At 43.0% G+C, this 11,967-nt stretch overlaps 1 protein-coding gene across 1 annotated transcript; it reads right to left on the bottom strand.

The window, feature by feature from the left end:
• Positions 1–1,992: 1,992 nt before the first annotated feature.
• Positions 1,993–11,004, bottom strand: PTGDR (prostaglandin D2 receptor). Its single transcript, XM_003267694.2, has 2 exons — positions 10,048–11,004; positions 1,993–3,974 (listed from the first exon to the last, which is right to left on the bottom strand). The coding sequence occupies exons 1-2, from the start codon at positions 10,891–10,893 to the stop codon at positions 3,741–3,743; spliced, it is 1,080 nt and encodes a 359-aa protein (XP_003267742.1). The 5' UTR covers positions 10,894–11,004; the 3' UTR covers positions 1,993–3,740.
• Between the last annotated feature and the right edge of the window lie 963 nt (positions 11,005–11,967).

Genomic DNA, 11,967 nt, shown 5'->3' with positions numbered 1-11,967 from the left:
TTGCTATTTCCTGGATAAAAATGGAAACATACATGTTACATAATGTCTGTAACAGTGGGAAATAATATAGAGCAAAAATATTTTCTCCTACATGTACTATTTTCACCTTTGGTTGGCCTAAGAGAAAAATCCTTATGGTGATATGAGAACATTCTTCATCAGATACAGAGGAATCTTTAACCAAGCCGTACAGCAGCCTCTTATTGAATAGACGTACATTTTAGGACTATCATGAGAGAGAACACCTTTTATTCAATATATTTATAGTATGTTTATAGCTCTTCTACAGTATATGTGTGAATTACTAGGAGAAACGAGAAAAAAATAGGTGACTAGTCCTCAAGGATTTTAATGTCTGGAAAGAAAGATTAAATGTATAATATTTTTCTGAAAATATACAAAAAAGTCAAATTATGAAAGTTTAAAAATAGCTTTACGTATTTCAATGGAAATTTCTATCCTACAGAGAGTTAGAAAATATTCAATCCCTAATGAAAGGTCACTTTAAATATAATCTTTGACAATATTTTCATAAACAAAGGCTCTTTAGTTTATCTTCTTTCACAAGGGAACAGCATCAGGCTTAGTGCCCAATTAAATGCAGGAGTCCAAAGAAATATCATTGCCGAGGGTAGCATCTTTACCTCCAAGTGAGCAAGACAGATCTCATCACTGCTATCGGAACTGTGAACTTGGGAAATAATCAGTAATGGCTGCCAGTATTGAAAGATATTTAAAAGCTGTAACTTTGCTGAGAATATTACAGATAAAAACACTGTGGAAGTTCAGGTGTGAGGGATTATTTGCAACTGAAAGGATCTGAGAATCAGAGGTCAGAGAAACATCGTCTACCACATATTTCCTTGTCTTTTTTTGGTATTTTTTGTTTTGTTTTGTTTTGTGTAGAGCAGTGGTTCTCAACTATTAGCATGCATGAGAATCACCTGGAGGGCATGTTAAAACCCAGATTGCTGGCCCCACCCAAGAGATTCTGATTCAACAGGTCTGACGTGGAGCTGGAGAATTTGCATTTGTAGTAAGTTTCAGGTGTTGCTACTGCTGCTTGTCCAGGACTACTGATTACTCTCTGCAAGAGAATGCTAGAGTGGAATTACTGGAACAACAGAAAAGAACACTTTAGGTTCTTGATACACTGTTGGGTTGCTATCAAGAAAGGGTATACACATTTACGAACTCACCGGGGGAACATGAATGTTCTTCTCTGAATAACCTCTGTTATTGAGAGTCATAGGTTTTTTGTTGTTGTTGTTTGTTGTTGATATACAATTTGATTTTATTTTTGCATTTCCCTGATTAGGCTGAATATTTTTCTACATTTATTAACCATATGTATTTTCTCTTATGTAAACTTTCTCTTTGTGTTCTTTTCAGTTTTCAATCAGAGTCAAAATTCCAACTCGTTTTCAATACTTGACTTTCAATGCATCTTCTTCCTGTGAAGTTCTCCTGACAACTCTACACATGGTCCCTAGTTTGGGCCTCCTCTTCTAATAGTAAATGTGTACTCGCAATACTATGGAGAATTTCTATGCTGTATCCTAACTGTTTACACTCCTCTCTCCCCCAGTGGACAATGAGCAACTCATGAACCATGATTGAGTCTTATTTTTATTCTTTTCTTCAGCGCCTAATCAACTGCTTGGCACAAGGTCTCTGTCAATTATTTAATGAATTAATGAATAAATCTATAAAGATTACTGAAGAGTTGGTTTTAACTCAACACGGACTTCATCCACGGACTTCATTTTGTTTTCTACAAAATGGTATGTCTACATTTTGTAGAAAACAAAAAGGAGCAGTGAGTCCTTAGATAAGTCTATGAAAGCTTGTTTAAAGTAATGTGTTAATTGGACAGTATATAAAAATTCACACTATGAAACTGCTAGACAATGAAATATTGCTGGCAACTGTCTGCTAAAAAGAAAACCAAGCCTTTTTCTTTCATTTAAAGTAATTTCCTCTGCAAAATATTATAAAATTATATTTATTGATTCTTCTGGGGCCTTTTCAAATTAACTGGACAATTATCATAACACTCCTCTCCAAAAAAGAATACAAAAAACATGTTCTTCCTCTGACAATAAAACACACATGTACTTACACATTGAGGATACAAACAAAAGTTAAATTTCAAAAACAATTGTATTTTTTTCATCATGTTATACTGTCAAATCATACTTCTTGTATTCCTAATTTGGCTTTTTCACAGTTTTGCTATACCAAAAAATTACATAAAAAATTACCCAGCTTTATATTATCTCAGATACTGGAAAAAACATTAGTGAAACAAATGAGGTTGCTGCTAAGTTGGAAATAAATAAACACGAGTACTCTTATCTTTGGAAGGGACTTCTGGCTGGAGGTCTTGAGACCACGCAAATGTAGCAGGCTTTGCACCTCGGAGTCCTGAGACTGTCGGATACAAAGGAACTCCAGAGATGCTGAAACCCCTCTAACCTCCCCAGCTGTTCTTTTACCAAAGGTGAAAGCTCTTACCTGCAAGCTGGGTTGAGAGTCTCTGCTTCAGTTGCAGCTGCGTTTCCTCCACTTTTCCCTTTCAGTCATCATATTGCTGACCCTTGAAAACTTTTAAATTACTATTAAAGTGCTCAGTTGTGCTCCTTTTCAGCTATATCCTGCTCCAGTTTTGAAGGTGTAATTTGAAGTACAGTCTTGGAACCTAAGATCTTACTGTCTCCACAGACAGCAGAATACGGCTGTAATAGGTAGCTGTTAAGGTAGATGTTAAGGCCATTGTTACTATCGTCAACTGAGGCTAAGTCCTGGGTGGGCTCTTTGCTGTGCCAAATGCCCTACTGTGCCACACAGTCAAACAGTAAACATGGCTCTACAGTAAGTCACACACTGGTTTTCAAAGAAGCATAAATCCTTCCACCAAAGAATCCATTGATAGGATAACTCTTTTATAAAATGGAGGTTCTAAAAACTGAAAGAACATTTTGCAACCCACCCCCAACTTTTGATTCCTGCTGACACCCTTGAGTCAATACAAAAGAAACTGGACTTCAAAAGATAAAAATGAATTTTTGCTTCTTTGGGTTGTGGGCTATAGTATCTTGCTCTGTGTCTAGTTACAGCTTCAGGTCTCCACATGAGGCAGCAAGTACTCCCCGATGGTGGCTGGGGAGGCCCCTCCAACCGCCTGACCTGGTCATATTTCCCACCTCACTTCTCTGAGGAACATCATAATTCAGGCTGTGCTTAGATCAATTGGCAAAGAAATGAACTAAACATCGGCAATGATATAAAATCAATGAATCAGGTTTCACCAAAAAATGAATAGGGTAAGAAATTATGCTTTTTATGAATGCCCATCACATGATCATAAACGGTGGTGTTTCTACTATATTTTAAAAGACCTATGTCTCAAGGCCTCTCTAAAAAAAAAAAAATACGGCCACCAAGCACAAATGTAGGGACAATTAATACTTTTGCTTTTTAAGACTTTTAACATTGGTTACAATATAGAAAATTTTAGTTGCTGTTAATAAAAAAATGAAAATGCACTGAAGGGGTTCATGACTATAGAATGGTAACACATTGTTAAGTATCAAATACTTTTGAAAATACATATACATGCTTTTGTTATGGGAGGTAACTTTTAAGGATTTAAATTGTAAGTTGTTTTTTTTTTAATCATGGTTCTTTGACTGAAAATGTGACATATTCCTCAGCTTATCACAGAGTGAAAAACACTGTCACAGACTGGATTCCATGTTAGTGGAATTGCTGCACCAGTTCCTGTACCTAAGAGGTCTAATGAAAATCTTGTGAAAAAATATCCGAAATACTGGAGCTCTGAAAATGATAAAAATCCAAGGGTCCACAATTGAAATCACAGATAGAAATCGCAAGGCTCGGAGGTCTTCTGCTTCTTCAGAGGTCCTGTTTTTCTCCTTGACATCCTTAAATGCTCCATAGTAAGCGCGATACTGTTTTGAAGAAAAACATTCCATTATGATGTGGAAAGGTTAATGGCAGCAATGGATTCACTTACTTCACCTAAGTTACTGTAAGAACATCACAGCTTAGCTTGGAACACCCATTTTTGGTACATTTAGAAGTAGCTAAGGCCACAGCAGCTGATGGGTGCAAGTGGGGAGCTGGGAAGGTGGGGTGTGGCCAGACCTGGGAGGTGGGGCAGAAGCTGAGTACTTGTCAGAGACCCAGTCTGATTAAGTTCCTGAAGGCTATTCTACCTGCTGGGCTCAAGTTTCTAGGTCCCTGCCAGGCCATGAAGATCTGCTGAATCTTTTAGAAACAGGGTCAGCATGCTTTCATAAATACAGAATCTCTTTCTAGCTAGTGTCCTTGCACTTACTTTCTTCAGTTCTCCTTTCTTTCTTCTCCCTGCTTCCTATCCTCTCCTATTAGTTCTCTCAGAAATAAGTCATACCTGTGAAATATCACATGTATGGAGACACCAATAGAATGGAAGCTTTTAATCAATGTGAAGAGACAGGAAATATGACAATGAAAAGACCTGAGATGACTTGGAAAAAAATACTGTTCAACTCATGTAAATTGCTGTACTTATTTTTAGCACAAATTGTTACCTTTTCATGGTTGACATCTTTTTTTTTTTTCAATCTAGAAGGCAAAAACATGCACAAAAATATAAGGCTGCCTTACCTAGGTCCAACCAACTCCTCTTGTCTTGATCTTCCCTGAGGTCTCTGTAGCCTCCGTGGAGCCCTGCAAAATGCCTCAAACAACAGCTTTTCCTCCCATTCAGCCAACACTGATCTCTAGACCAGCACAACTATTGCTTTCCACTCTGCCTAAGTCTGGCCACTTTTTTCTTTTTTCCATTACATTCTCTATGCCTACAATTCTAAATACATATTAGGATAAATGGACTCTAATGGAACAGGAAGCATGCAAACTCAACATTAGTAAGAAGGGATATGGATAAGAGACTGGACCCATTCGAGGCAATCAGAGAGCCTCTCCTGGAGAAGATGCATTTTTCCCATAATCATTTCCTTACTGTTCTACTTTCTTCTCTACGGAGCATTTCAGCAGGCTCAGCCACTCCAATCTACTGCACTTAGGAAGACACCTTACATTGGACTCAGCTGTTTAATCTGGATGCCTTTGCCCATCTGAAGTAGGGCGGGGTAGGAGGGACTCTTAACAACAACTTCTCCATAACATAAATATTGTATTTGATTAATCTTGATGAAAAGTTTGTTGGAGTATGATTTTTAAAATTCACTTTAATGCTGAACACTTAACTAGATTGAATTTTCAAATTTCCAGTTTGATACAATAGGAAGAAAGTGTAAGTGTATAGAATATGGCATGAGCTTCAGAGGCATTCTCTAAGACATGTAACATATTTTCAGGCCGGGCACGGTGGCTCGTGCCTGTAATCCCAGCACTCTGGGAGGCCGAAGTGGGTGGATCATTTGAGGTCAGGAGTTCGAGACCAGCCTGGCCAACATGGTGAAACACCGTCTCTACTAAAAATACAAAAATCAGCCGGGCATGGTGGTGGGCGCCTGTAATCCCAGCTACTCGGGAGGCTAAGGCAGGAGAATTGCTTGAACCCAGGAGGCCGAGGTTGTAGTGAGCCTAGATCGTGCCATTGCACTCCAGCCTGGGTGACAAGGGTATCAAAAAACAAACAAAAAACCATATTTTCACCCTAATTATTTTTACCTTAGAAAACCACAATGTCCTGGAGGTTGGTGGGGGAGCAGGGATGGATGAGGGAGGGTGTGCATGTATATATTAGGTGTTAAGAGAGAGAGGTCTGTAAGCCAGGTAAAGATAAGTACAAGCTATTTAATCACTTGTCAGAATCCATGAAGTCAGAGATGAGAGAGCTCTCCTGTGTATGCCATTTTGGGGAACAGAAAGAATAGGTGTGATGCTCCTTTCAAAGGAGGCTGTTGGAGGCCTGTAAGGGACAACAGGCAAGGGATGGGCCCATGGAAAGGGTCTGAGGTAGATTTAAAGGGATAGAGCAGAGGGCAAGGTCTGTTGTGTTGCAGTGCGTGGACTGGATAGAAGAGGGCATCAGAAGCCAGAGAGGGCTGCCTGGCAGGGATGTCCAGGCGCTGGCAACAACATTATTTCAATGCCTCCGAAGTCCATCAGAGGGCGTTCTTCTCACACCAATTCTTTCTGGATATTGAGCACTTTTAAAAAATGCCCGTGTATTTTTTTTTTTTTTTTTTTTTTTTTTTAAGACAGAGTCTCACTCTGTCACCCAGGCTGGAGTGCAGTGGCACAATCAAGGCTCAATGCAGCCTTGACCTTCTGGGCCCAAGCAATCCTGCCACCTCAGCCAAGTAGCTGGGACTACAGGCACGTGTCACCACGCCTGGCTAATTATTTTTATTTTTTTTGTAGAGGCAGGGTCTCACTGTGTTGCCCAGGCTGGTCTCAAACTCCTGGGCTCAAACAATCCTCCTGATTTGGCCTCCCAAAATGCTAGGATTACAAGTGTGAGCCACCAGCCCCAATGAACAATACATTTCTAATACAAATCCAGTGACTTGAATGTCAAAATAACCTAATGGATTTGACATGGATAAATGCTGCCTGGAAAATAAAATAATTTGTTTTAATTATGCTGGTATCATTCAGTTGTCTAGATCCCAAGTAATCAAGCATTCTCAAATAGCTGGAACTGTATTTTGCCACACTCCACTTTGAGGAGAAAGGGGCAAATAGAAAAAAAACTCATGTAAAATGTTTTCTTTTTAAGTCAACTTATCCATATAGCTTATTGTCACCCATGTCTCCCCCTTCAGATAAAGATACAATTGCTAGGTCCATTGCTTAGAAGAGTGTAAAATCTCCAATACCTATTCAATGTGTCCAGTAGGTCAAAGCTACTGTCATTATAAATATGTGATTTGCCTTTTTCCCCTTCATTCTCTCACAAGTGTACAGTGAAGTTTACGGAGGCTAGATAACAAATGATGACATCACTTTCACAAATAATAGAATATGTGGTTGTGTATCCTTGTGTTTTCTAGACCTGTTAAGGTAGTAGGTTGAGGGTACACACGTGAATTTTCAGAGACTGTTTTCAGTACTTTTGTGCTCTTAACAGGATTTTCCCACTTTACTTGCTATAATCTCTGTAACCTTACTGTCATCAAATCATTGTGAAATCCCCACATTTTCCTTGTACATATGGAAAACACAAGAGGTACATTTTATCTTGTTTTGCAATCATATTTTTAGAATTTCTTAGTTTTATTTTCTAATATGAGAAATACTGATGATTTAATCCACATAAACAAAAGCTGTCTGGGTCATTAATAATTTTAAGAGTATAAAGGGGTCCTTAGACCAAAAAAAAGTTTCAGAGCCACTGCCTTAGCATATAGCACTATCTCCTGAGAAGATAATGGTTCTTGATTTTTTTTATGTCCAGCAGGCAACAATAATACTTGGAAGTTATAAATAGTAATAATAATGATGCTAATTATTGAGGCAAGGCACTGGGCTAGGTGATGAATGTATATATTATGTATGTAATTTCAAATCTTCATAACTATCTTACAAAACAAGTGTGGTTATAATCATTTTACAGATGAGGAAACAGGTCAGAAAGTGTAAATTAGCTGCTACCATAGCTAGTCAGTGATGAAGCCTGATTCAAACCCATGTCTGATGCTAAAGCCCTTATCCTCTCTAGAAAATGGTGGTTCTTGTGAAGAATGCTGTCAACATTAAATATATTTGGAACTTTGCTAGTTTTTTAGAAAATCTTTTTCAACTCCATTATTTCCTTCAATCCTCACAATACCCTGAGTTATCCAAGTCTCCTTAGAGACATGTCCAAATGCAATGTTCTTTCCACTGTATGATGCTGCTTTCTGCATTGGTCTGACTAAAACATTCAAACTCAGGTCAAAATTTTCATGCATTTGGCTACTGTCTGCTTTATCACAGCATAGATAAGTGAGGCCCTAATAGGAGCTCCTAAAAGATTTTATAAAGGACCAGATAGTAACTATTTTAGGTTTTATGGCCAAGAGACAAAATCATAAATATTTGATAGGTACTAATATAACATGGGAGAAAACACATTTCCACAATTTTTGATGGAATTCAAAGTGTATTAATAATTGAGTACAATTTTTTTTTTTTTTTTAGATGGAGTCTTGCTCTGTCGCCCAGGCTGGAGTGCAGTGACAAAGTCTTGGCTCACTGCAACCTCTGCCTCCCAGGTTCAAGCGATTCTCCTGCCTCAGCCTCTGAGAAGCTGGGACTACAAGTGCATGCCACCACGCCCAGCTAATTTTTGTATTTTTAGAGACGGGGTTTCACCATGTTGGCCAGGATGGTCTCGATCTCTTGACCTCATGATCTGCCTGCCTCGGCCTCCCAAAGTGCTGGGATTACAGGCGTGAGCCACCGCGAACATCTGAGTACAATTTTTTTGTAATACGTATCTACTAAGGAGAAGAATAAAATGTTTTCTTGGAACAGTATTTTTCTTGAAATAGTATTTGGCTCAATTGAAGCTCAAAACTCTTGGGTCTTATCAAATGGATTGCAGAGATTCATTTGTAAGAATTATTCTTAACTCTAGGGAGATATAAAACAGTGGCCAGGATAGATTTGGCCTGTGAGCTGTGGCTTGCCAACTCCTGTTTTAGAGTGCGATTCTACAAATGTGAACCCTGAATCTGAGCTTGCATATCAACTGGGAACTTGTTAAGAATGAAAATTCTTTAAAAATGTCTGAATTAGAAACTCTGGGGAATGGGGGCCAGCCATCATTTTTTCTAGAAGCCTTGCTGGTGATTCTGAGCACTTTAAAGTTTGAAAACCACTGCTATATGTCATCTGTGCCTATATGTACATTTAGACAGATATAGATTTATGTATTTGTTTATGTATTTTGGGGGCATACTGTTCCCACCCCTGCATGCTGATGCCCCAGACTCCTTTTTCCGCACGCAGTAACGCCTTCATTTACAGGAAAATCGCTTTGTATTTCCCTTTCATTCACCATTGAAAGTAATATCCAAAATTGCTACACTCTGAGAAGAAATTTAACAACTTTCCTATTCACAGAAGTCTCAGGATTTTGAGAACATGGGATTGGCAATGGAATTTCTTTAAGTATTGTTTTAGTTGAACAGGTACCTTGGGGGTGGGAGAAAGGAGAGGACCAACACTGAAAATGTTTCCTCAAGCCTCGCCTACTCCCAGGTGTCTTGGCGGGGACTCCAGGAACTTCAAAACGAGGAGATAATTTCATTTTCATCGCCATCCTCATTACTTAATTGAAACCGGAGATAATGGCTTTCATGTCACCTCACTTGCCAAGATACACTGAAAACCCGTCAAGCCAGGTTGTCAAAAGGACACCAGCAGCTAAAACATACAAAGAGCCTCGGCCGCCATCGCCACAATCCCTGGCGGATGGGATGCAGCGCCAGAAACAGCAGCCGTGGCGCCTCAAAGTTTATGCACGCGTTTTTCAGAATTAAAACTATACATCTGCAAATCAGTCTGGCTGGATTAAACCTCTTTTTCCCTTTCTATGCCAACACCGGGGAGAAGATCGTCCCAGACGCCATTCGCCCATTTCTGATACAACTGAAGTCATGAGCAGGTCTAACAAAATAAAACATCACCCAGCCGTCGGGGAGTAGAGGACTCCTGTTGCCAAGGAGGAACTAAGTTCTGCTCCTCCTAAGGCGCAAAAAAGACCTCGAGATCTCCCCAGAAGGAAGCAGAGAGGAGGGAGTTCTGCCACATGGAGAGGGTTTTGCTGGGCTAGGGAGACACCGCCGGGCTCAGTCTTTCCCTTCCTTTCTCTAACTTTCCCTGATTTCGCTCCGCAAACTAAGTTATATTTCGGGGCTGTGGAAGGAATCCAATTTGGGGAACTCAGCAGCAAACCTTCCCCGCCCAGGGCGCAGCTCGCCTGGCGCCGCGTCCAACCCGCTCCGCTCCACCCTTCCCGCCCCGCATCCGCGGCCGGACAGTCCCAATGCCATGCTGCCTCTGGGCCCAGGGACTCACAATTACGGGCAGAGAACACATAGTGAAGAGCACGGTCATCAGCGCCAGCAGCAGGAGGTGTTCCAGCTCCTCCAGGGGCTGAGGGGACGCTTCCCTCCCTTCCGCGCGCGGCTCGGCACGGTCCCTGGTGCAGGAGCGCGGGTGCCGCTGAAGGCGCCGGTGCATCGCATACAGGTTGCGCATGGCGCCGAGGTTGCACAGCACGGTGGCGAGGACCAGCAGGCACATGAGGCTGGAGTAGACCACAGAGTACCCCAGCACCGACAGCGAGCCCTCCTCGTGGACCATCTGGATAAAGCACCAGGTGCCGGGGCAGTACTGCACGAACTTCCCGAAGCCCATGAAAGGTAGCGCGCAGAAAGCCAGGCAGAAGGCGCTCACCACCGGGACCACCAGTGCGCCCCGGCGCAGGGTGATGTGCCGTCGGTAGAAGAAGGGGTGCCCTAGGGAGAGCCAGCACTCCAGTGCCATGGCCAGGAGTTGCAGTGTCGAGGAGAGCCCAAAGAAGGACATGAAGAAGGCGAAGGCTTGGCACAACGAGTTGTCCAATGCGGGCGCAAGCACCCGCAGACTCCGGTTCTGAGCGTAGGCAGCCAGCACCACCGGGCTTAGGAGGCACTTGCCCAGCAAGTCGGTGACCGTCAGGCCACACACCAGCACGTAGAAGACCGAGGGCAGCCGGCTCAGTGGACGCGGCGGGCACCACCCCAGCCCCGAGCGCGCCAGCAGCCCCAGGGCCAGTAGGTTGCCCAGGAGGCCGGTGCTGAAGAGCACCCCGCCCATCACTGCCGAGTTGCCTTTTTCCACAGAGGTTGTGTTCTGGCAGCGGTAGAAGGGCGACTTCATGGCGTGCTGGAGCAGAGGGCTGGAGTGAAGGCTGCGGAAGGGCGAGGGCCCCGGTGCGCGGGTGCTAAGGAGCCCCCGGCAGCTCCGCGCGTGGCTCGGGCGGAGAAGCTGCGCCACAGAAAAAGCCTCGAGGGCGGCGGTGTGTTCCCCATGGCAGGAACCTCCTATCTAAACTCGCGGGTCACACCCCTCTTTGAGAGGCGGGACGCTCTGCAGGGTGAGCGCCTGGCGCTGGCGTTGAGGAGCGCGGAGCAGGCCAGTGAAGAGCTGGGTCCTGACGCGCTACGTTCTCAGTAGAGACAGACTCTGGTGCCCAGTCGGAAGGACAGGAGGAAAACAGCCAGAATTCCAAGCACCCAACACCAGTCCTTCTAGCGAGGCAAGAGAAGAACTACTAAAATGGAGGGGAAATTAAGCAGCAGCCACCTGGGAGGAGGGCAGTGGTGCTGGTGGTTGAACTGGGGTGGCCAAGAACTCGAAAGATGAGCGAAGAGGGGAGACTGAGAAAGGGCTTCTACCTAGTTGTCTTGAATTAGCTAGTTAAGGAAGGGTAAAGATAACTCACGTCTGGAAAGCCCCTAAGCCTTAGCTCCTCTTCTCTTCTAGATCAGCGCAATTTGGGGCATTCACGCTCATCTCCATTGCATAGGCGAGGAAACTGAGGGCTTGGAAAGTTAAGTGATCTGCCCGTGGTGACAGAGCTACAGAAGTAGCAGAGCTGGACCTCTCACCCGATCTTCTATTTTGGAGTTCATCTGTCCTGTTCCCATGGCTCCTACTCCCAAGAGGTTGTCCAGATTTCAGGGAAGTGGTTTGTGGAAAAGCCAATAGCCAGTGTTGGTCCTGGGTACCATGAATCACAGTGACTGCAGAGAGCTGGTGGGAAAGGCATGGTTAGCAGGACTGTTGCTGTCATCAGATAGGCCTGGGTTTGAGTCCAGGTTCTGCTCCTCACTGTGTGTGACCCTATGGGACTTGCTTAGCCTCTCAAGCAGTAACATCTATCTGGCCTGCTTGGCTCTTCTGAGGCATAGAAATAACACGTAAAGAGCAAGCACATAGAAAGTGCTCAAT

Source organism: Nomascus leucogenys, chromosome 1a, assembly GCF_006542625.1.
Source record: "Nomascus leucogenys isolate Asia chromosome 1a, Asia_NLE_v1, whole genome shotgun sequence".
Taxonomy (NCBI): domain Eukaryota; kingdom Metazoa; phylum Chordata; class Mammalia; order Primates; family Hylobatidae; genus Nomascus; species Nomascus leucogenys.
The sequence above is the reverse complement of the archived record's forward strand: the minus strand, read 5'-3'. Positions and strand labels throughout refer to the sequence as shown.

What these genes read in the sequence shown, in the direction of transcription:
- PTGDR (XM_003267694.2), bottom strand. Translation starts at nt 10,893, where the DNA reads ATGAAGTCGCCCTTCTACCGCTGCCAGAACACAACCTCTGTGGAAAAA. An exon ending in TGTGTTCTCTGCCCGTAATT is followed by an intron (nt 3,975 to 10,047) that starts GTGAGTCCCTGG and finishes TCTTCAAAACAG; the next exon opens with TATCGCGCTTACTATGGAGC.